Source organism: Leptinotarsa decemlineata, unplaced genomic scaffold, assembly GCF_025532065.1.
Source record: "Leptinotarsa decemlineata unplaced genomic scaffold, Ldec_3_MD MMD2_tig00000026_RagTag_RagTag, whole genome shotgun sequence".
Taxonomy (NCBI): Eukaryota; Metazoa; Arthropoda; class Insecta; order Coleoptera; family Chrysomelidae; genus Leptinotarsa; species Leptinotarsa decemlineata.
Window position 1 is genome coordinate 9,146,429 of NW_027412539.1, and position 25,691 is coordinate 9,172,119.

The window sequence follows — 25,691 nt, forward strand, 5'->3', positions numbered from 1 at the left end:
ATTTTACTGTCTTTAAACTACTATATGAAGTTGTACTGTAAAAGTACAATCGTGTCTGTGCCAAAATGGCGTTTATGAAAGTTCCAATTAATATAATTGGAAGCAGCGTGACGTGATCCCGAAGAGATCGCAACAGAGACCATTTTGATAGACCATTTCAATGTTGGTAAAATGTGTAGCAATTCTTTATGTGAGTGCAGTATAAATTTTAATTTGGAAAGAACAAATAAAAAAACATTTTCATGAATTGAATATTTTGCCATTAAAAAGCTATGTTTAGCTGATTTTAGCAATAAGAGTTCAAATGCTCTTAAATTAGAAAAAGTGTTTTTTACCACTTTTATTGGAGAATATACAAAAAAACTCAGTGCATTGATCTCTGGAACTGTTATACGAAGAATTTTTCTGATAATTTCATTCCTTTATCTCAAACTTCAAATGGAAGTTCGGAGTTACACACGCTGTATTACAAGCAGAAAAATATTGGAATACTCAGAGTGATAAGACGCTAAGTGAGTTTGCTTAAATACTTCGAATGTAATATAAGACAATCAACAAAATTGAGTGTCACTATCATTTCTAATTAAGTACATGTTTAACTGAATAATTTATCCTTATTATCAATTATAAATAATTCTTTTTTTCTTCTGAATTTTCGATTCTCAATGGATATTTTATTTCGAAACTCGTTTCTTTTCACTTTGAAATATTTCAAGATTAAATGTGCATTTCGAATGGTCTCGATTTTATCAAGGTCGTCACGGTTTTGGGAATGTCCAACTTTCTACGACTATATTTCACCCTTTTATATCTACCTTTTTTACGCTCTTTGTATGAAAAGGGTTTTTAAGAAAGTGTAGAACTTTCTAATTGACAGGTAATTGTTGTGTTTTTCATGACATACTTTGGGTTTGTCTTGGCAATAAAGGCGAGTATTTTGTTTCACAAAAAATCATAGCATAACCTGAAAAATATCCAAGTTCATATATTCAGATATTCAAATCATATGGGATGATAGTTTATTATAATAACCATCATGAAATTTTTATTTCTGTCTGCATCTGTATCTCTCAATTTGAGATATTCATTTATATGTGAGATAATGTCCGTTCAAGAAGTGACTGTTTCAGATATGTTTTTGTTCATTCTTATACCATTGAGCAATAAGAACCTTTCATTGCTGGTGATTTACATATTTATTCAAATCTCTTTTCGAAACGTTTAAAGACTTTCTTCAAAACAATGTATCCAAAGAACTTATTCATTGAAAAGAAATGGTTGAATACTTTTGAATCTTAAATGTATTTTTGTGAAATTGAGAAGATGTTCAAGTAAACTAATTAACAAAAATCATAATTTTCATTATTTTTATGTATTTTATAAGAGAGATTCGTATGAATGATTGTTCTGGTGACAATTTCATTACAGCTTTTTCAAATACTTCATTGAACATGCCTTCCTTATATTTTGGTTCGGTATGCCATGATGACTTATTATATGATATTGAGAAATGAATGTTTAAGTAACGGTCCAACAAATAATATTGATTTTCCAAAACATATAAGCTTAAGAACTCAATGTCATAAGATTCCAAACATAAATTAATATATCAGTTTCCAATACTGACATCGATAACGACTGTTTATATAAACTACATTCATCGTTTTTGCCATTAAATTTCTACTAAGTATTGAAAGCTTTGATGATGTTTACAAACACTGCTAGTAGTTTTGGATTTTATCACGTTTGAACAGTTTGAGCTTTGACTGGTTGAAGCAAACAACGCGTTAATTATAGCGAATTTGTTCATTTTCTGTTTTGAGTCGTGAGTTTGTTACCTATGGAGTTAATTTACAAAACGTCTAGACAAGTTCAAGTTCCAAATATGGCCTTGCCATCATGAAAACTTTTTTTTGTTTAAGCTCAATTATTGGAAAACATACCCTCAGTTATAAAATTTTTGGAACCCAGTAACTTTATTCGTGTTTTTGATTTCCGTATTGGTTTTTTGCGGATTTTTTTATATAAAATGTTTATTTGATGCAAATTTTACATTCTATTGATATTAAACAATTGCCTTTAATAAATCATCGTCATGCGATTTAGTTAATTGTATAAATGTGAAAATTTACTATTAGAAGTGTAGATTCTTCTCTTGTGAAGATCATTGGTTGAATTTCATCAGTTATTATTTTTGTTATTCAATTTTCAACATGCCTGAAAGATGTTATTCTATCAACATGTGGTTTTATATTCGTGTTCTAGTTATTTCATATAATATTTTGATGAGCAAATCCATCTAGTAAATCGTCAGATGGAACAATATCATGGTTTGCATCAAATCTATTAATTTTTTTTTCACTTACAGAGTTCATGAACAAGTTTCAATATCGAATATGAGTTTAATAATGATAATAGTCATCATGGGTCATTATCAAGTATGTCATGAAAGTTACATTCAGTAAATGATTTCTTTTGATTTGATACTAGAGTAGATTCTTTTAACTTTGCTACTAAAACTTGAATCGACTGTATCACTATTTTATTTGCATTTCTTTAACCATACACAATCTGGAAAACAATGAAATGTTTTTTTAAGAACAAAACACAAGCAATACAGGAAACTCCTTAAGGCGCTCTAAGAGCGGTGCCTGTACGAAAGTAGCGATTTACATTGGTTTTGATTCGCTGGAGATCACATCCAAGTTCTCAGGAAGTTTATTCCACATAAACGCAGTTCTCCAAATGGAAGAGTTCTTAAACAGTGAACTTAGAGATGTATTGAGTTGAACCTCAAAACGATGAGCAGCCACAGTTCCTCGCGTATTTGTGATTTGTACCGCTCTTGTTGGAATAAAATGTTCAAAGTCACATTTTCCGTGAAAGTATCTATAGGAGAGAGACAAATCCCTAACTTTTCTTCGATGTTCCAGACTATCAAGGTTGCACGTGATGTTCTCGACTCCAATCAGAAATGGCTCTTTTCTGAATGGAATCCAGCAGCTTCAGGGTTTGTAAAGAAGATGTGATCCGAGATTTATAAAGCATCAAAAGGTGCTGAGGTGTGTACAGTTTTTTGTTTGGAACAGTGTTCCAATCTTTTGAGTAGCAGCCTTTGCAATTCCAGACATATGATTGAAAATTCGACATAGTTGTTGAGGCTCATGAGAAGAATTTTGCTTCCGAATCATTTAACAGTTCTTTTGTAATTGTTAATAATAATAATCTTTATCCGTTTGCTTCTACTTCAAGATGAAGGGTGCACGATCAGAATCACTGTTCTACCTCTTCGTTGATTTTTTATTTTACGTATCTTTCCTATGTAACTCATTTTCAAACGTTTTTGTTGTTATTCTGTGGCTGATTGTTTATTCATTTCCTGTATATAACTCAATCTTACATTTCGAATGAGGTCGTTTTAAACTGAATGACCGAAATCCATTGAATTATCCGAGAATAACCAAATCACAAAACAATCTCTTGGAGTTTCATAAATTATCATACAGATTTATTATTTTGGCAAACGCGCGTTGCATTTTATGGCTTTTTTATAGGCTACAATTAGCAATAAAAAGGCTATAAAACTAATAAACATGCACGAAACTCTTCCACATGAATGATGTATTATGTTCGTTCTCATGTTTTTATATTTTAACTAATCGCTTGTTTCGTACATATACAAAATGAATGTACAAGTAAACCCTGTTCAATTTCAAGTACGTTTTGGGCTCGTGTTTCGTAACCGATCATAAATCATCGAAATTATTCATTTATTCTAGTGGGTACACAAGTAATAAAAATTATTGAAAAATTAATATTGATTGATTATATTGTCAATAGCTCATAAATCGTCTGATTGGATGAAAGAAATGGTATTAAAATCTTTTCAGCTTAAATAAATATACTCTAAATGAGTATTTGACTTTGATTTTACACGTATTCTTGTTATTCTTATTCTTGAAATTATCATTGTCCTGTTTTGTCAACTAATCATGATTCAATGACTGAACAATAATCATTGTTGTTCCAACCAACATTATGTTGGTTGGAAATGTAACAACGTCGAGCACGTAGGTAGCAGTAATTCGAAATCTTAACAATTTACCAAACTGTATTCTACAAGAAAAATTAATATTGGGAAACGTGTAGAAAATTTTTGAGAATAAAGAGAAGAGGGAAGATCCTGAATCCAGGAGTGTCAAAGCAATTTGTGTCCTTGAAAATACTAAACTATAATATTGAAACATATAGCGATTACAAATCGCTACTTAGCCTACTACATACAATGAAATTGTATGTAGTAGGCTGAGGCATAGGCTAAGACCTTCATTACCCTTAATATGTGGAATGAGTATGAAAGCAGTTAACTTTATCATGTTCAGACACCGGTATAATTTCTCCCACAAAAAAAATTAAACTTTATCTACAAATTGTTGAATATTCTTATCGATTTGACTAACGCAAAGACAAATATTTTTTGTAGCTTCTGTAGCGACATTTTTACCAACTCACATGTCTTCTGATACATATGCAAGATTATTTATTCAGGACTACGAGTTTTCAAGAAGTATTACAAAGTTCAGCTTGCTATGCAAATCTGATGAGTCATTTTCGTGTCTCTGCTGTACCTCAATTGTTAATCGGTTCAAATGCGGCCAATTTGCCATTGCATTTATATATGTTAGAGGGCCTAATTCATAAATAAATTCTTAAGGCGTATATAAATTACACTACCCAACAAATAAGAAAAAAATTGCGACTAATATTATAATGGCACATGCGACTTTCAAGCATCCTGACTTTAACATCAAAAATTTTCCATCACGTGAAGATTTTGAGTTATAGTTGTTTTTATTTTATTCAAAAATTTTTACATACAGATCAATTAACAGACATTATTCACAAAAAACACATTGAAAAACATTCCTCATAAGGAACCAATAATAATCCCCCATCTTGCTTCATCTCATCTGCCGTGGTAACGTTGCTCCAATGTCACTATGTATTGGTGGAAGCTTTCCTCTTGTTCATCACTGACAGCACCCAAATTTTCTGGGAAAATATTGCAGTAGTTTTCACTTTTTGATAAAACTGTTGATCACTTAGTAGTTTTCTAATTTGTAGCCAATAAATATACCTTCGTTGAGCTTTGCATCACTTAATTTTGGAAAAACGTGTTGAAAATATTTAAACGCATCACCTTCTTTATTTAATGCTTTTACAAAATTTGTCATTAACCCCAGTTTAATGTGTAATAGAGGTTAAACACGTTTTTGGGATTAACAAAAGGTATATTGTTTACGTTAGCTTGACCTGGAATATATTTATCTCTCGGAGGTCATTCTTTTACTTAATGATGGCTCTGTGTTGCCCTACTGTTCCTAAGGCAACAGCAAAATTTCGTAAATCCGCCCTGAAAACCTAGTAATATTCCTATGACTTTTAGGTCACCACATATTTGCCAATTTTAGGTATTATAACTTAATTGCATTTAGAATAAGTGACATACTTTCATGTGTTTCCTTCATGGCAACTGCATGTGCAATGCAAGAGTAATAGAGGGTCTTTTGTTACCATTATGGAGCAGAACGGCTTTTAAACTTGTATTAGATGCTGTGTTGCCGGATTTCAAACAATTTCCTCAATTTAGGGGAAAAGCAACTATGGAATATCGTTCATTAAATTTTTGTGAAAAAAATCATAACTCAAAAATCTTCCATGTTAGGAAATTTTCGGATTCAGGGACCAAAATCAACAAAGAACTGCCTTTGGCATTACAGTGATAAATTGACTGTAAACTAATGTTATTAGTCTGAAAATTTTCTGCTTCTTAGAAGTGTAAACCATTTTTTAAATCAAGTAAATTTTTACTGAAATATGTGAATATTGCATAGGATGAGACTCATTTTTCAGAAAACAAGTACGAATATGAAATGACGTGTTGAAAAAACATTCAGGTTGCGACTGATGAGTCAGATAATAGAAAAACAATCCTACAAATATAAAAGAAAAAGTGATAATTTGCTTTGAGCTGTTACGCACATAATCAAAAAAAATTTTTTCTTTAGAAAAAACTGCAACTCAATGTAAATTATGGAAGGTGAAAACACATCTGACCTTTTCTGTTAAAAAATCAAAAATCTGTTAATGGACATATTGGTAATTATCTACAAAATTCAAAAAATAGTTCCTATACTGATCTCACAATTTGAACAATAGCAATGAATAATTTGTGTAACGTTCATTTTTTTAATTTTTCATTTGTAGTATCTGTAAACTGGTGAGAAACAAGACATTAATTGGTATCGTAAGCACACACATCCTGTTATCATCATTATCTCAGTTTCAAATTTATGTCTATAACATTTTTCTTGTGCTTGGCAGTTATGAATTATTAATATTTTTATTATTCAATGTAAGCATTATTGATGACCAAAACGATGTGATACTTTTCAATATAATTAATTGCTTTCCTTGAAATGCTTTCGAATTTAATTAATTTCCACATCATCTGTCACTTTATGCATCGATCCTGTGAAATAAGTTATTGACTGAAACTTATATGGAATGTTGCGTTAGTACTTTCGTGAATTGCTATGATGAGTTGTGAATTAATACTTTGAAACCATTACCAATGGTAATAATGATATGGTAATGAATTGTATTTTTTGTAACTAAATGTTTCAACGGCTCGTACAGGTCAAGATAAAACTGTAAGCAATTGGAAGCAGTCAATTGCAATGAAATATGATACATTTATTTATGTATATAATTGATTATTTTCGCTCACTTAGAATCTATGGGATAAAACAAAGTGAGCAGTGAAGTGGCCTCAGCTATCACCCGATTTGAACCTTATTGATTTTCTTGTTGGTATAGTCTCCAAGGGGAGATTTTTTTCGATTACTTAAATTTATAGATAGTTACAGCATTCTAATGGTGGTTGAACAATTCATTAATGAAACCGTTCATTAATTGTTTTTTATGGAGTTGTACAAAACTTTCCGGGAAATACCTCAAAAACTCTGAAAGCAGTGCCTGTGCGGAAGTGGCGATTTACGCTGCTGTTAATTAGGTGGAATATTTTCCTTAAAAGCATCCATGAAACATATGTTCTACTCTTTGGGTCCTAATCACACGAATAGCTCTTGTATGGGCCATTCTTTTCAGAAATTTTTCGAATTTGTGGTTTATAAAACTGTAAAGCTGAGGTGTGTGTTGAAATTGTTGAAAACTGCCTGAATAAACAAATAGCCAATAGAAAAAACCTCATAGGAGTTTTTGAAAATGAAATCCAAAACTATCCTGAAGTTTAGAGTCACTTCAGGCATTGAAATTGTTGGGAACTCTAGGGGGGCGCTGGCAAACAACTAATTTGCCAAGATGAAAATAAATGCATCAAATAAATTCTTTAGAATTTATTTGTTCCAATTCTATTTTCCAGAAAATCAGTTTGATCTCATTTTTTACCAAAACCATTCAAGTCAGGCTTTCAATAAATCGTCATAAATTTCATAAATCTATATTGTGTTCCTGTCAATGCCTCTTTGAATCAAAGTTTCAATTTAGGCAAGTGTCATTTTAGGAAATTTCTCATAAGTATGGAAGCTTTTCTATGTTCCTTGTTGATCTTTCCAGCTTTTTTGTTGTCTCTGGAAATCACCGTATTCTCATGGGGTTATTGCGTTTTTATTTTCATCCTTTCATAACAATCATTTCAACAATCTTTATCCTGTACTAGTTTAGTCTGTACAGCTTCATACTATCGTATTCTTCTGGGGTTTATTTGGGTTATTTTCAATATGTTGTAATGGGTTTAACCAGTGTTGCGCGGGCTCCACATTTTCGTTTTAAAGTAATAATTTTATTTGACAAGTGCTACTATTTCAATTTGGATTTGTACTACCACATTTTCCCCTACGGATTTCAATAATATATTACATTGTGTCAAAAGCTGACAATAATGCCATTTCTTAACAAATGCTTCTTTAGTCTCCGTCCTCGCAATAAATGCACATAACACTGATGGTGTCCGCCTCAGTAGCGGACGAAACGTTTAGTACTACAAGTTTTATTCGACCGTGGTCTAACAGCCCGGATTTTTGTTTGTTTGTCTGGTACTACCATTGATGGTAAATTTGGGAACAAGAAAAGCCGTTCTATACCCTCAAATATTTCTTAATCAGTGTATATCAAGCGGCAATAATTTCGAACACAGTAAATTTCAAGGTTCTATCATGTTAATGTGTTTTTTAAGTTGAAGTTACTTGTCAGAAGGTATATAATGGAACCTCTGATGTATAACGAATCTAACTACGACACTAGCTTCCACACAAGAACTGCAGCATTCTTCTGGACGCGTGTTTCACCAACTGAGTCAGCTTCATATTGTCAATTTGAGTTATTATTTAATATAGTTGCCTCCGAGGGCAATACAAAGATTATAGTCATTTTCGATACTCACCATTTTTATAGTAAGATTTGTCTTTAGCCTCGAAATAGGTCTCAGTTTCGACGATTATCTTTTCATCGGCGCTAAATTTTAAAGTGACTATTCTCTTGAAATCTGAGAACTGGAAAAGGTCACTGGGTGCCAAATTTGGAGAATACGGTGGACGCGGAAGCAATTCGAAGGCCAATTCATGAAATTTTGTCATGGTTTTCATTGATTGTTACACGGTGCATTGTTTGATGAAACCGTACATTCTTTTGCTTGAAATGGGGTCATTTTTCCGCGATTTCATCCTTCAAATGCTCCAATAACGCTATGTAATAGTCGCTGTTGAAGGTTTTTCCTTTTTCAAGATAGTCGGCGAATGTCTTTGGAACCTCAGCTATCTCAATCAACTTCACTTTGCGATCATCCAAAATTATTTTATGGACTTTTCTGATTCTTTAGTCAATAACAGCGTTCTATATTGGGGCGTCCCCTGCGTGCATTTTTCGGTGCTCATTTCAACTCGTTTAAACTTAGCAAACCACTTCTCAACTTAATTTTTCTGCTGCAAAGTCCGAATCATTTTTAGCAAGCTAAGCGATGGCTTCAGCAGTTTTTTTTCGGCAAAAAGTAATGTTTTATTAATACACGAAAATCCTTGTCGTCCATACTTTTTAAAATAACAGAAGTTGCTTCCAAAATGTTCTATCCCACAAAGTGACAGTCCGAAAGCTGTGAAATGTTTACACGTGACTTCTGAAGGTTAGGGTTAACTAATAATCATGTAGACTCAATAGTGTGTGTGTTAACCTATAAACTTTTCAGGCCATCCAGTAGTCTCCTGATGACGCCAACTCGGTTAGTGAAAAACCTAAAGAGAATAGTGTTAGATACTTGGAGGGTAACATTTCTTTAAGAATTTTGTTCTGCAAATTGCTTCTGAGAAATGGGTATAAAGAACCAAGAAATAATGAAAACTCGTTCCAGAAAGTCCGAGAGCATAATATTTTTTTGTAACTGATCCACTGGAATGAAACTCGTATTGAAGAATTTGATTCGTCCTTCGGACCCTTTTCTAGGCTTGATTAAATAATTTTGGAGACCAGTCAATTTTTTTATATCTCCCAAATGGAATATCTAGCACCTAATTCACCACCCAGCCGGGGTGATAAAATGAAACTGAGACTGACCCTCCATTGAAAAGTGACCCTCCAAAACACGCACATTGTAAACAAGAAATACCACTAGTAACAATGCAACAAAGTAAAAGAATAGAGCAATTCCGGCGGATTAGACTCGTATGATAATCACGTATCATTCGAATAGCCAAAGAGGTTGGACCGGGATGACGCTGCCGAGAGAAATAACAAAAGCATCTGTCCCTCGGGAACGTAGGACGAGGCCTGGACCAGAAGGGGTCCGGCATAAAAAGAAAACGATCCATACAATGGCGCGTATACCGGCTATTGCCAGTTATGCAAACTATGGCTACTATCTCTTGTATAGGCCATTCGGTTCGCGATGGACAATCGACGGTTAGGACGGGATTGCCGCTGGGGAGTCATCTAGAAAATTATATCGTACGGCAGGGTGTGTGCGTTAAGGGGAATGTTTATGGTTCGTCCCGACACTTGCGGCAACTAGATGGGGTTATTTCCATAAAATTAACAACGGAGCGAAAGGCTTCATTTTCAGCGGTTGTTTTTTTATCAAATGATGAGGGTGACTGGAATAATTTCGAGGTATACATAGAATAACCAACAGTGAACTGTACAACTGATAAGGAAAATTTCTGGGAAACAAAGGTTTTGGATTTCTACTTCTCCATCTTTAAACAAAAAATTTAGAAATCTTCCAAAGAGAGAAAGAATGCAATTAATTTCAAAATGAACTCTTCACAAAGATGTGTATATAATAATAATAATAATAAATGTCTTTACTGTTTACAACTAATAAGGTTCAACAGTTAATGAACAGTATGGACAAAAATATGAATAACGTGGAAACAAAAGGCGAAGTTCAATTTTCATTACGATAAATAGTTATTAATTGCTCTTCCACTTGACTTCAAAAAGGCGCTGCGGTGTTACAAGAGCATTATTATAAAATACTCCGTTCTACTGTAATCAAGGCATCGTATGATGAGAATAATAATAAAATAGATCACTGAGTTTCGAATAAATATTTTTTAAATCTAATTTGAAATCGCTGAAGCCCACTTTTTTTTATTATTTCAGAAATATTATTTTAGGTTGCGCAAACTTGATGACTGAAACTGCGACTGAAAAGTTCAAGTCGAAAACTAGGAGGTGTTAAACCTTTATTCCGAACATTGAGGTTGTGAACATTTGTCCGATGAGTGAATTTTCCATGCAGATATGTTGAGGTTTTGATCAGTATGACTTTATGGAAGAGTCCTGCAGAATGAAGAACCCTTTTATTACGAGTACTCATATTCAACCAGCTAACAGTTTCAAGTTTGTGTGAAATTCTTTGACGTCTCCTTATGCCATAGATCGACCTCAAGCAAGAATTTCGGATTTTTTGAAGTTTTGATTTATATTGACTAGTTAAACATGGACCAAAGAGTACATCTACATAATTGAAATTTGAAAGGACTGTTGCCCCACATAATATTGTCCTCAACTTCAATAAAAAGAAATGTATTTGAACTTATATAATTCTCAACATGAATTATGCACGTTGTGAGAGTATATTGCGTGTTTTTCAAATCTGAGATAAGCATCTAGGAGAACCCCCAGACTTTTTGCTTCTTCAACAGTTGTGAGAGAATTTCATTTATACTAACATCAAAATCATTGAGTACAGTACTGCGACTGATTTTGGAGCCGAAAACAATGACAATGACAGCCGAAATCAGACAGTGGTTTGAGGTTACCCCTGTGAAAGCTTTGAGATCTTCATTTTTTCGACAACAAGCAGTGTCAGTCATTTGTGGAGGAAAGCTATAATAAAGTTGAGTGTCATCAGCATATAGGTGTATTTTGCAGTACTGAAGACTTTCGACTGAATTCGACGTATATATGGCAAATAGCAGTGGACCCAAAATAGACCCTTGAGGGACCCCAGGGTTCAATGAAATATATTGGGATTCAACTCCGTTCTTTTGCTGACGATTTTCCAAGAATGATCCAGAGAGCGAAACAGCACTATCGGCGAGACCTATAAGATGGAATTCTCAATCCTATAATATCAAACGAGTACAATTTCCCTGATCTGTGGCTATAATTATATCGTCGACAAGCATATGTAAAGAAGTAACTTTCAGGCACAAACTTGAAGAAAAATCCCTTTTGAAACAACTGCTGTCATTTAAACATTGAATTATACAGTTTTCATTTACGGCATTACCTATTTTTACAAAATAATTAACATATTTACACAAATGTACTATTACTATCGTTAAGATGTAAGGAAAAAGTATGAAAAACACAGAGACAAAAATAAGCCAATCAACTACAATCTTTTCAGTCTTTTTAAATGATTTCAAAATTGAATTAAAATGTTCTGAAGTGTTTGTAAGTATTTGCAAGTCTCAAAATCCTACTCATCATACTTATTATGAGTATGATGAAAGGGTACTTTGAAGATTTCTGTATTTCTTGTTCTCTTTGGATTCACATTTAAAGTTAAGCAAGTTCAGCAAGTTCCGAGGAATTGATGCTACCATTGATTATTTCGTGAATTAGTGGAAGATCGGATTCTAATCTTTTATGAGCCAGAGTTATCAAGTCAAGAGTGTCCAATTTAGTTTTATAGTTATATTAACCTATATAATATCCCAGTTTATATGTAGAGTACCCTCAAAACTTGTTTTGAACACTTTCAAGCATTTCAATATCCTCATTACATGAAGGGCGCCAAACTGTGAAGTATTTGATAACCAAGCAATATATGTTTTTAAAAGAAGAGAGAGTTACTTCTTCTGTAGATCTAAGAGTGAAAACTAACATTCTTAGTGCTCTAGAACTAACAGTTGTAGTGGGGGGTTTGACTCGCCTTTTGGGGTCAAAAGTGATTTCTGAATCTTTGATTGTATTTGTTGCTTCCAATTCCGATTGCTTGATTTCATATGGACTACATATTTATGAGATTTTTGTTTCGGAAAATACTGAATTTATGATATTTGTCTATATTCAATTTCAATTTCACATCAGCTCTCAGAAGTTGGGAAACTTGTGCGAGCTAAGTACTAACGAGGTCTTACCTTTTAACGTGTGATTCCTAACATAAGCATTAAATTACACGAAAGGAAAATACTTTCCTGTCAATTACTTTTATTTGAACATTGAATTACACCTATTCAGTTGGCACTCCAAACATTCATTACGGAATTGAATCAGATAGCGTTCACAGGATTGCTACAAAATATAGTTTATGAAAGGGGTGAAATTTTACCAACATGGAACACTGTCATGCTCAATGGTGGACATTTGATGTTTCGAAACAATATACTTGCCTTATTGCCTTTTCAGCACCAATATGGATAACATTTCAAGATGAAGAACTCAATTCATTCATAAAATTATGACTTCATGTCACGAGGTTAAATGAACTCATGTCATCGATGACACTACGTAATTACATCCATTCGCTTATTTGGGAGAATCTCAGCCGTAGAAAAATTCCCACATTTTTTTATTTAAAGACTGAGAAAACCAAAATCTTTCTTTCCCAAAAATTAATCTTTCCTGAAAATATATCCCTTTCAATATCCTTTTTGTTTGGGAAATATCTGTTTTATATTGAGATACATTCTGTGCTATTACCTACGTGTCTATATATTAATGATAAACAAAAAAAAACGAATATTTTAATGAAATTAGACTACAATCGTGGTGTAAAATATAAATTCAAAGTAGTTCCGCTAGCACGTCAATTAAATTATGTAAAGACACCTTATTAAAATGAATTAGTGCACAAATTGTAAATTTACTTCTTCAACAATTCTATAAATTCTTTTGATTCTTCTGAAATATTGAGCAACTATTGAAAGCAATCAAGTTAGTTCTCTAATTAGATTTCTGGTATAAAAAAATTATGTGACTCTAATCGCTGTAGCGCTTTTGCTTTCATTTTAAAATTATATTTTTAAATTGCAATTAGATTTATTGATCAAACAAGTAATTTAGTTTTTTCTAAATTATTACCTTCAATCTTTTAGGCAACTGTGTCATCATCTTTTTTCATATGTTTATACGTGGAGCTGTTGCATGAAAATAACCCTATGATTACCAGATATTTGTTTGTACCGTTCGGTGAAATAAAATCGCATTGCGGACTATTTTGGATTGCTACTGTTTAATATTACTTCACCATTTTTAATTTTTTCTAGTGGACAATAATAATTTATGTATTCAACAAAATGAAAAAATATTCTGCAAAACTATATAAGAAAAACATCATAATTATATAATGAATTTAATAAACTAGGCAGAGCTATTACATTATAACTTGCTTTTAATAACTTTAGTGAAACCGCGATTATATAATTCCATAATGAGAATACAATGAGATTCGTAATTTTGTTACCAAATTAATGACAATCATTTACCTGAAACCATTAAGTACATAAATGTGTGGCATTTTTCGAAAAACTGTCCTCATTGTGGGTCAAGTGAATATTTTTTATGTTCATTTCAAGAGAACTAAGTTGAAGAGTGAAGAAGTAGAGTCATTTATGAAAAACAACTTGCATTGATTTACAAGATTTATGTATTGAGAAATGGAGGTTATTATTACTTCATGCATCTGACAAGTAAATTACTGCTTCCTTCTCATTTTAAACTATTTACTTTGAGAATTGAGATTTTCATGACATGGTTTCTTAAAATGTCGCAGCTACTTTGATCAAAATCTCGTACTCTCATAATTCCTGAAAACTGTAGTACATGATTTGATTGCAATTATGTTCGAGGAACTGTCTTAAAGTAAGTTCATCTACCAATATAAATATGTTTTGATAATATCGTCAGAAATGAAATTGAATCAATTTTTTTGTATCAAAAGCATCAATACCTGTGATCTCCATTCCAGTACTCTGAGTCCTCTCCTTCCATGTTCGAATAAATTCCAAATGAAAAATTTTTTTCCAAACTCTATGAGTAGAAGTAGATCAAGATCACCAATCATTTTTGAGAATTCAAGACATTCCGATAATATAACGGGTACACCTACTCAAGTAGCCAGAGACATGTTGCCAGAATACTCAGGCGGCTCACAAAACCTCGCTCATTTTAGAAAACAAGTAGAACTTATGTTGATTAATAAATTACTCTCTGAACAAGTCAAATCAAACTTCACCGGAGAAGCTAGAAGTATATTAATAACCTCTAATTGTACTAAATGGTCTGAAATTAAAGATGCTTTATTGCTTTATCTCATTATCTGAGTACATGCTATCAAATACATCTTATGAGCAATATTTTCAAAAAAATAATTCAAAACTACAAGTACTATTAGAGCAGATGAATTTGCAAAGAAAGAATGTACAATGAACAGGCCTTGAATATTTTCAAATCAGGAATTTTAGAATCATATTGTTCTATTGAATTTGCCCATTGATTCTATCGAGCAAGCCCTCGCAAAATATATGCTCGATTGATAATTCGAACTCACGACCTTTGGTACCGAGGTGGGTACATCAACCCCTCCACCAAGACCTAAAAATGACATGTACAATTGAACTTCACTACAGAGCTTTGAAATTTAGGTAACAGTTTTGAAATATTCCTTCCAATCGATAGTACATGGGTTTATAAAACCTCTCGATAGTGAACTCAATATTTTCTATGCAAAATTTGAATTTACTTTGCTATCATTGTTAGATTAGGTTGGGTTAGGTCTAAAGTGAAAGGGTCTATTCGACCTCCACCGCAACCCTCAAGTGTTTATTGTGGCTCACACCTATTCACACTCGAACAAATAACCCCAGCTTCTTAATGAAGTTTGTATGGTGAGTGGTCTTTCAGGTTAGATGGTAAACCTGATTCGGTCCCCAGCGGGCAGGTACAAAGTACATACTCTGCTGTTTCATCGTTAATGAGGTAGTTGGATAGTCAAGGTGCAAGATTTCCACCTTGATACCTGCGACAACCTTCCCATATGAGGGTTTTTGCACGTCAGCTACACCTGACGATGCCTTAGATTCAACCTTGCAGGGCTTTTTCGCCTCTGGTTTTGGTGAATCATCACTTGAGCGCAAACGTTTACTAACCTGCTCATGGGGGGTTTGTTCCTCCATCTGAGATAGATTCTGCGTACGCCGCTCAAGAATTTGGTGCAAGGCAGTTTCATAAGGTACCCCGCTCTTGAGGAGATGACTCAATAGTTTCCTGGCTGCACCATCATACCTTTTTTTAGGTTCAGTTATTGAATCAGGAATTGGAGAGTTGAGAACCTCTCGCTCCTGATCTAAATTTACAGGGAGGTCAGTTGCAGGCGTAAGCTCGACATCCATCTCCTCTGTAGGCTCAGCGTCAGAAATAATTTTTAAGTTTACTCTGTCAATAAAAGTTCCACGAGTAGCTAGGGAAAGGTCAATTACAGCAGAGGTTCGCATTACCGTGACAAGGCGATGCTACGACGAGAGGGCGCCCGCTATCTCGAAGGTTCCGTAGAGACAACTCATAGGCTCAGTGTCATTCATCCTCTCGGCACGGATGCCATCGTTGGGATGCCATTCAGTTAGGAAATAACAGAACCAAAAGTGATTCTGTCATTTCCGTATCCAGCGGGGATACGTGGAAGCAGGCATCCGATGGCGGGTTTGCTCAACCCCCATATCCCAAGCCAATACACTCGCCAAAAACAGCATGCACAGTGGTTCAGGCAGTAAAAGATGAGCAAGAACAGCCAAGCCGCCTTGCTAAAATGGTACTGGGTTACATGAAACTTCCTTATATCTCAACATTTAATGGTAATATTTTTTCTTCAATTTTGACCGTTCTGAATCTTATAGAATATATTCGTGGATAAATTCTTATTTCCATAAAATAGTATTTATAATCTTTTTACCATAATCTTACATCTTGAAAAGTAGATGACCTAATACGTAAACCAGAGGAATACATGCTGCCGAACTCTTCGCATCATCAAATAGATCTTAGTAAATAACCCATATTGATTGAATAAAAGTCACAGTTGGCAGATTTTTTGATTTTATATCAGTACTTATTATTGAACTCTACTCAATGAAAAATCGAATTTGACTCGATAAAAGTGATGCTGGTGGGATGGAAGAGCAATATCCGCCTTAATTTATCATGTAATGTTGATTGCAGGATTCTACCAATCGTTAGGTTAGATTAGTATCTCTTGTACTGAGTAACCTTTCAATAAAAGCATTTATTATTATTAAACACAATGCCAAATCTGGCTAACGAGTGACAGAAAATAATCAGAGTATCAATTTATTTGGCTATGAACGTATATTTCCAAAATATATTTCAAAATAACATCAACGGTAGATGGCAAAGTGAATTCCAGCCCCCTTAACAGATTCTTGGGGAGTAATAAAACAACCCACTCTAGGTGGTGGTAAATGACCTGATGATCTAATACCAATTAAAGCATACAAGAAAGGTACGTACTCCTCAAAAAGGTTTGGCGAAACCCAATCTCATACATAAATCAGTAAAATATCTCGTATAGCCAAGCGACTCCAAAAGCACTTGGTTTTAACCGAGCAAAGTCCAAGTGGATATTGGACTCCAAAAATGTATCTTCAGTAGGAAGACTAAAATTTCGCCATACTGACTGGAAAGGTACTGAAGTTTCAGACTCCCATGCAACTTGTCGTATGGCGTATTTTAGATTTTGCCAACACTGAATACCTGGATTGTTAGAAATATTCAGAGTACTGGCTACGTCTACCCAATTCCAAGATATTCATAACCCTATCGTAGAATGTCACTAAACAGTTGTTGGACTACAGCGTGTAGAGACTCGTTCAGATCTGTTCAGAACAGCAGAGCCAGTCACCTTCGTTGAGAATCCGTAGTTGTTTGGTGGAGTTTGAGTAGACCCACTTACTTTGGACCCATCCCAACCTAGTTCTTCAAAAATGAAATTGATTCAGAGCATTATTTCGTTATCCCCGAAAATGTTACAACCCTGTCAAAGGCGTCCTGATCGTTGGGACGCCCTTTATGAAATATCTGTTAAATATTTTACAGTATTTTACATTCGTAACCGCTCTTCCTGTAATTCGTCTCACCTCGGCGAGCAATTTTTGGCGAACGTTATTAAATTGAGTCATGGCGAATAAAGGGTCGTTCCAGACTCGTCCATCACTTTCCACATCGATGATTACGAGCCATTCCCCAAAGTCTAAATTAATTTGACCCGTTGTTCGGATGAGTTATGGGCTCGTATCCATTAGGTGGCATATTGCGAGGCGATTGCAACGCTTTGGCGGCCTAATCGTAATTAGGAAACCGAGCAGTCACTCTATGTTGTGGAGGCGGAATGTAATTAATAAAGAATGTACCCACCACAGATCCTAGTTATGATCGTTCGAATGGACGAGAATACTAAAATATTGAAATTAATTAAGATGCGCCCTGGAAAGCTGGAACGGCGACCATTTTATTGCTAATTAGTTCGTGCTACGGCTACGGAGGCGGAGCGGATTGCTTGAATCTCTGGAGGAAACTGCGTAATGAATGAATGGAGGTTCTGGAGGTTTTTGTCGTCTCATTTTGATTATTTCCATCCCGACTGCATTTAAACGAGTATTATTTCTTGTTAGAGAAAAAAATACTTGGAAATAGCTGTGAATTAAGTAGTATACATATATACCGATGGGAGTGGTTTGTTTCACTCATTCAATCCACCGTCAGGTGATACGATGGTTCAAGCCGCGAAGCCGAATAATTGACTTTAACTGCCTGTTGTCCAACCCGTGCAACGAATCGCACGTTAAAAGGTTAGACCCCAATAATCCTCAGCTCGCTGGTCTTTTTACATCTCCCGTAAGGCTGGGCACACCCAGGTCAAAACGTTTTAGTTGGCAACGACGAAGTACATTTCACTGTGTCGCAGATGAAGCGTGACCAATGTAATATCTAGGCCATGCATAGATTAGTTCATTAATGACATTTCACATGATTTTCGTTCGCCTTCATCAAAAATTATAATAGAGGTGTCATTCGGTTTGTAATTTCCGATTTGAACCGAGGTGAACTAATAAATAGTTTCAAAGTTATAAGTTATAAAGTATTGAGTTGAGTGAGAGGCAGTGAGAATGCTCTGTGCAACATTGAATTGTAGGCTGCTAATTTATGACTTTCGGGATGGAAAGAATCGCTTGGGATGGTGATGTCTGTATAGCTAGGTTTTCTGAAAAGAGAATTAGCAGCCTACAATTCAATGTTGCATAGAGCATTCTCACTGCCTTTGTCTGCAGACAATCTAGCTAGGGAAATTGATATGACTACACAGATAGGTCATAATAATAGTTTCAACGCAGATACTATTCAGAAGTTAGGAAACAAAGCCGGAAATTCACTTACCTGTGGCATGCAACCACAAGTTTCCGAATCTAAAAGATACGGAAATTCTGCACTATGCAAAGAGGGTTGCAAACTCAATCATTTAGAATCCTTGGAAATTCACAAGCATAAACATTGCGGGTGCAACCTGTTAAATGACCAAATCGATTTAATTTACTCTCCGGTTTTTAAAATGGCACATTCGCATTGTGAACTGTAAATTTAGGTATACTCAATCAAGTACCTGAATGGTATATATTGCCGAATGTAATGAATCATTGTTAGTTTATTGTATAAGTTTGAGAATGTCCATATAGGACGAAACTGTAGTAACGTTAGTTACAAATAAAAGTGGTAAAAAACATTGAAATTTTCATTTCTCTTTTCATTATGATCTCCTACCACGTAGTAACGGCTACATCCATCAATTTATTTCGGTATATATTTGGTGAGTAGTTAAATAGAGAAAAATCCCTTGGCAAACATTTTGTATTGCATTTTTCTCTTAATTATTCCTCAATTGACTTGCATTTTCTCCGCAATTGAAGAGATTCATGCTTGTAGCCCTTACTATGTGGTAGGAAATCATTTTGAAATCATATCGTATTCGTTTGAAAATGTCTTTGTAGAACGAAACTGCAGTAACGTCAGTTAGAAATACGAGTGGTAAAACACATAAGAGAAGTTTTATTTCTCATTTTTCACTGAATTGAAGGTTTACATAAAATCAATTTTTGGAACTTGAAGGCTTCAAACAAGATCTTCGCTGGAAAAATATTTTCCATTTATTTATGAACGACATTCAAAGATATTGAAACAATTAAAATCATGAGTGAAACATTGAACAATGTTTTTAATAGTTCAAATGTTTGTTTATTGATAAAAGCTATGTTAATATATTTTTTTAGTTTACAATTTTAGTGTTCAGAAATTGTAATGAACAAATACGAAGGCTGTGTCAAATAACGTATTGCAATAATTAAAATACATGGGCATTTTTATGATTTTGTATACCTATAACAAAGCTTTTTTTATTTACAGTATCTTTAAATGGAGATACGATTGCTCAGATTGCAAACCAAAATTATGTATAAAAACAAAAAGGTGTATATCCCAATTTAAACTCAGAACGCCAAAATTATAGACAAAATATAATAATATTTATGACACCTTGTGGATCCTAGCTTTCACTTCATTCCTGAGGTAAAGGCATCATATTATATAGAAATTCCCCTAATCATTTGTTTAATTCATTGATGGATTATGGGCTTTTATCAGATATTTTCTGTACCTAAACCTCTGGATATTAACAAAGCAATATGTCAAACGGTCAAAGTAGTCGTGTGATTTTACACTATTAGACATATCTGCAAAGAGTACCTACTTATGGCTCTGGTATAATTTCTTTTGGAATTATCATCATATTATCATTATCACCTGGTGTTGAAGTTTCGAAGGATGTCTAACCGTGATATCTTTCAATTCTATTATAAATTTTTTTCATGTGATTTTAAAAATCACCTATTTCAAAAAATTCATAGTCTATAATTATTGTATCTTATATTCTACAGATATATATATCCATGTTACATTTGGCATGTGGCAAATCTAATATTACACAAACCATCGACTAATTATTCACTCTATATTCAGTACTATATTTCCGTGTCATCTTTGTAGGAAGTCAAATTACTCCAAGTGATAAAATCAAAATTGCCAGTTACTTTATATATTATTATTACAAAATAATGAAAATGCAGTCTGAATAATGAATCAAACCTTTTAGTTTTTATTGCTATGAACCTGATTATTTTTTCACAGAGAAACATTCTTTCAAGAATCATATTTGAATCATTTCACTTTATTATTTTCTATAAACAGAATGTATACCATTTCCTTCATTTCTTTATGCGAGTATAACTTTTCAGAAATTCTTTATATATTCTTTATGATACCTTCAGATCAAGATTGTTTCAAATTTGATAGTCTCATTTTTAGTTTTCTCAAAATCACTGATGTTTGGTTCATACGTTTCTCTGAAAATGTTCATAGCTCATTGGCACTCCACTATGTCCGAAAATGTTGCAAAAATATCAAATTAACTGAAAAAATTGAGAATAGATCAGCTTTCGACTTTTATAGAGCATGTCCAATGTCTGAAGTGCCAATATGTTTTCAAAATGAGTAATTTTATGTCATAGCAGTTCCAAATTTCTCCATCATCAGTGAACTGAAAATGTATTACTTCTGCTTGGAATTACTATGAAACTTGATATTGAACGAAATAGATAATTTTTTCTAGAATCATCTCTTCATGTATAAATGAAATTTATAGTATTTTGCTTGAAATTTATTGATTTTATCGAATGTGGTCGATACTTTGAAAAGTGCCACATTTGTCATTGAATTTGTACCTGTACACAAATTTCCGAATTAAATTCACATTGTGAGTCATACCTGCTTTTGAATAAATCTTATCAAATTTATTACTTGCAGATGGATCCTACTTATACCTAAATGTTTCATTATACTGCGGATACACTTTTTGTAACCAACGAGTTAATTTTTTTCACCACAGTTTTGCACCCGCTTCGAACATAAGTAGGCACTTCAGATTAAGTCAGTTTACTGGATATGATAAAATCGATCTATTTTCCATTTTTTCCCTTCCGGCCTTTTTGTTGATAGTCTCATCCTGGTGGAGTGTCAATAAATTTTAATCCTATAGTAGTCTTCTCTTTTCAGCTGCACCGCTTGTCCACGTTTCTCATCCATATAGCGGAATGATGATTGATACCGTTGACGGTAAGTGATCTTCATTTATTTTCCACCGCTAACCATCTCCATCTTGTTTCTTTCATCCCCGTCCGCGTTTCTGAAAAATCAAATGATCTCTGACAAGTTTGAATTTTATCTCTCAGTTTCTTTTCAATATATTAGTTCCAAGTATATTAATTCCGTCATCGAAATACTTATTTTCCAAACTCATAATGCAACTAACATTTCGAAAATCTTCAGTTTTCAGACACACTCCTTAAAACTTGATTAATTTTCGTACAAACCATGAGTAAAGTTTCAACTTATTGAAGAGGCCCACTATTTTTCAAGTTAATCAGATATAAAAATGACAGTGATACCTTTGATGAAATCATGAATAAACGTCACATAGTTGAGACTAAGTGGACTAAACAAAAGACAAATGATGTTTCTCGAACGGCATGACACGTCAACAATAATAGTAATACTCCACGAAAAAATTATTAATGAAACTATTTTGTTGATGATAACGATAAAAGCCTTTTTTCATAGGATGCAGCTAGCTCAGCATTTAACAATATCTTCTCAGATTAGGTGAATAAATTAATAGAAAAGAAACATCTGAAGCATTAGGTACCAAATCATTCTTATATACTTAACTAACTTATTTTGAATGTTCATGGCAAAATTGAAATATGAAATATACATTTCTTGGGTTCTATTGAAAGCTCTTGTCCCACACAAGGAGTAAAATAGTGTCTCTTGACGCCCGTTTCACGAACTACGTGCATCATCAGATGCTAACCAAGTCAGCAACATCAGACTTATCGTCTTCAGATGATGCTAACTTGGTTAGTGAAGCACGCGTCAAGAGACATAATTTTTGTGTAGGAAAGGTTTTGACTTTCTACTTCTCCATCTGCAAGAAAATGTGGGGATCTCGCCAAGGAAGAAAGAAAGCAATTAATTTTAAAAGGGTAACTCTATATAAAGATGTGTAAATCATATACAAAAGTTACTTCTTTGCATGATTTACACATATTTGTATAGAGTTTGCTTCCCACTTTTTTGAATAAAGTTGCAGAAGTAGAAAGCCAAAACCTTTTTTTCCCAAAAATTCAATCTCTCTTTAAAATATACCTTTTTTAATTCAAACAGAATTTTCAAAAACTATTTTGAATAGGTTTATTTTACCCCAGATGACCTATTAAGTTCCAACAGATTTTCATCAACACCTTTCTTAAAGATGTTTTTGTTTTCGGTTGGAGTCTATTCTGACTAACGACAAATTTTTTAATGCATATTTTGATTTCCGAAACAAATATATAATAAAAAAATTCAACTAAAACAATAAATATCTGTTCTTATTTTCATGATTCGAGATGAACTTCCATGTGAAGAGTAGACGAAGACGATTGTGGATACTAATAAACGAAACGTCTTAAAGTAATTTGGCTTGGAATCTCTTAATTTTTTATTTTTTGTTTAATTGTTTCTAGTTTTTATTTATATTTTATTCTACTGTAATTTCAGTTCAAGGTTTTTTACCTAATATAATTGTTATTTTCAGCTATTTTTTTAAATTTTTCATTTGCAGTGGTTCTTTCAGGGATTTCTAATCATTTTATATAATTAGACAATGGAAGTCCTATCTAATGAAATTCATCATGACGTTAAATGAGTTCTATAAATGAGGTATGCCATCTAGTCTATTCATAGATAAATGTCTTTGATAATAGAGAATAAAAAATTGATTTGAATTGTAATGGTTTTGGCAATCTTAAAGTCATCGAAAAAATTCATAAGTGGTGCACCTCAAGGTGGTATATTGAGAACAATTTCATTCATGATATTTTTAGAAAAAGGAAAGAAATGCGGTAATGCGGCAGAAAACGACGTGGTAATTTTCCAAAATGATTTGAAATTGATATTGTTGCTTTCAATGATTGATAACATACTTGAAAAGGCTAATGAAATGATTGAACAAGTAAAACTTTTAAATATCTGGAGATTTTTATTGATAATCATCTCTCTCAATCCCATCAGGTGGACGGAATATTGCAAATAAATATCAGTTCATTCTGTTATTATTTGGCAGCTAGATAATCAAGATAAATTAAAATAATATGCTGTAGTACCTATTCGTGATTAAAACGAGATATTTTGAACATACCATGCACTTTCTCTTGCAGATCATTTCTCCTCAGAGACATATTCTCTCATCTCCGTATTATCATTTTCGCCTCATTTATGCAAGCGAAAAATATCTCGAATTAGTCTACACCTGGATTTGAAGGTTGACCTCAATTTAAGCTTACACAAGCAATCGTTTAAAATTATACCAATCAAGCTATACAAAGTGCATTTCTATGTCAAAGCTATTATACGAGGTTTTATGTCTGACGTTTCGTTTACGTCTACGGTAGACACTAGAAGGAGCTGTATTGTCCTCACAGTGCTAACGACATGCTGATATGTAACTAATCAACTAACTAATCAAAATATTGAATCAATAGATTTGATGTTATTTTTTCATAATAATCGAATAAGGAAATTTTGTCTATTGGCTTATATCTTTTTTCAAACTATTTTTCAATCATGATGTCAGTTGCTGTATCTACTTTGTTTTTATCAGTCCTGATTTCATCAATTCTTTATTTGACATCTTTAGATTTGAGAAGATTGAAAACTACTATAAACCTACTATAACGATTGACTATAATTTCACTTCCATAAAATAACATTTTTGGGAATGAAACCCTTATGTACAGACTTCAAAAGTCCGTACATAAGACGTTATAAGATAGTGATTTTCATTCAGAAGGAGAAACCAAAACTGTTTACCGAAGTCTAGGCATCAAAAATGCAATACGAAGATCTGAACTTCCAAGCCAATGGAGTGGTTATGGTAGGATGACATCATAACACAGACTGGATGATTCCCTTGTGTGAAAAAGGCAACACGACGTGATCTTGTTATTACCCTCGGAACAACTGCCTATTCCGTATTTTCGATTACAATGGGAAGTTTCTCCTATATTAGGGAGGTACATATTTGGTGTTTTCTGAATTTTGGCAGATGAAATCTTTGCAAATTTCCGAGGTTATGGTCGTGAAAGTTCAAATGTGAAGTGTTTTTCACTCCTTCAGTTTGTTTTTTTTCTGGTTGATTCGGCCGTTACTTGATGAAGATCTATAGTAATTTAATAAACTACACCTCACGATTTGATTTCCACAAAAAATCTATTTAAAATCTGTTTTTCCGTTAACCAGCTGTCGCACCCCTAAGAACGACAACCCTCAGAAGTCGAAACTTGTGCGAGCTAAGGATTAACGAGGTCTTACCTTTTAACGTGTGATTCCTAACACGGGTTGGACGATAGTAAGTGAAAATCGATCGTTCAGACTAGGACTTGAACCACCGACCAACACGGCAGTGACTGAACAAAGCACCCACGTGGAACCGCCTGGCTACCGACCTGGAGATCAAATCGTGTGGTGTAGTTTAGGAAATTTAATTTGTTTGTCAAACTTTTTGGTATTCTATCTAAAATGCATCCTTCATTGTGAAAAAGTTTTGCGCGTTTTGAATTGTGTATTCTAATATCGATAAATCTGTGATAATTCTTCAATTTCTAAGGAATTTTATACTGATTGGAAATTTATAGGGAATGTAAATTTTTAATTTTTTGTGTAAATTCTAGGAAATATGGTATTTTATGCATGGCATGCTTTGTGCAAAAGGTACATGTGTTCGTTTGAAGGTGATTGACAATGTTTCATGATGAATTTCACTAGTTCGGACTTTCATTGTCTAATATATAAAATGATTTGAAATCCCTGAAACAACTAAAAAAAAGAATTGAAAATAAATTGCTGTAAATAACAATTATAATAGGCAAAAAACCTGAAATGAAATAATAGTGAAATAAAATACAAGTAAAAATAAAACAATTGAACAAAAATTAAAAATAAAGAAATAC

At 33.4% G+C, this 25,691-nt stretch overlaps 1 protein-coding gene across 4 annotated transcripts in view; it reads left to right on the plus strand.

The window, feature by feature from the left end:
* Positions 1–25,691, plus strand: part of Abd-A (abdominal-A) — a 134,010-nt gene that overhangs the window by 29,756 nt on the left and 78,563 nt on the right. For 2 of the 4 annotated variants that reach the window (XM_074171675.1, XM_074171676.1), the window contains exon 3: positions 21,697–21,756. The exons of the other annotated variants lie outside the window; for them this stretch is intronic. In XM_074171675.1, coding sequence (XP_074027776.1) covers positions 21,697–21,756 — 60 coding nt within the window. The remainder of the gene's footprint in view (positions 1–21,696; positions 21,757–25,691) is intronic. 4 annotated transcript variants of the gene reach the window in all.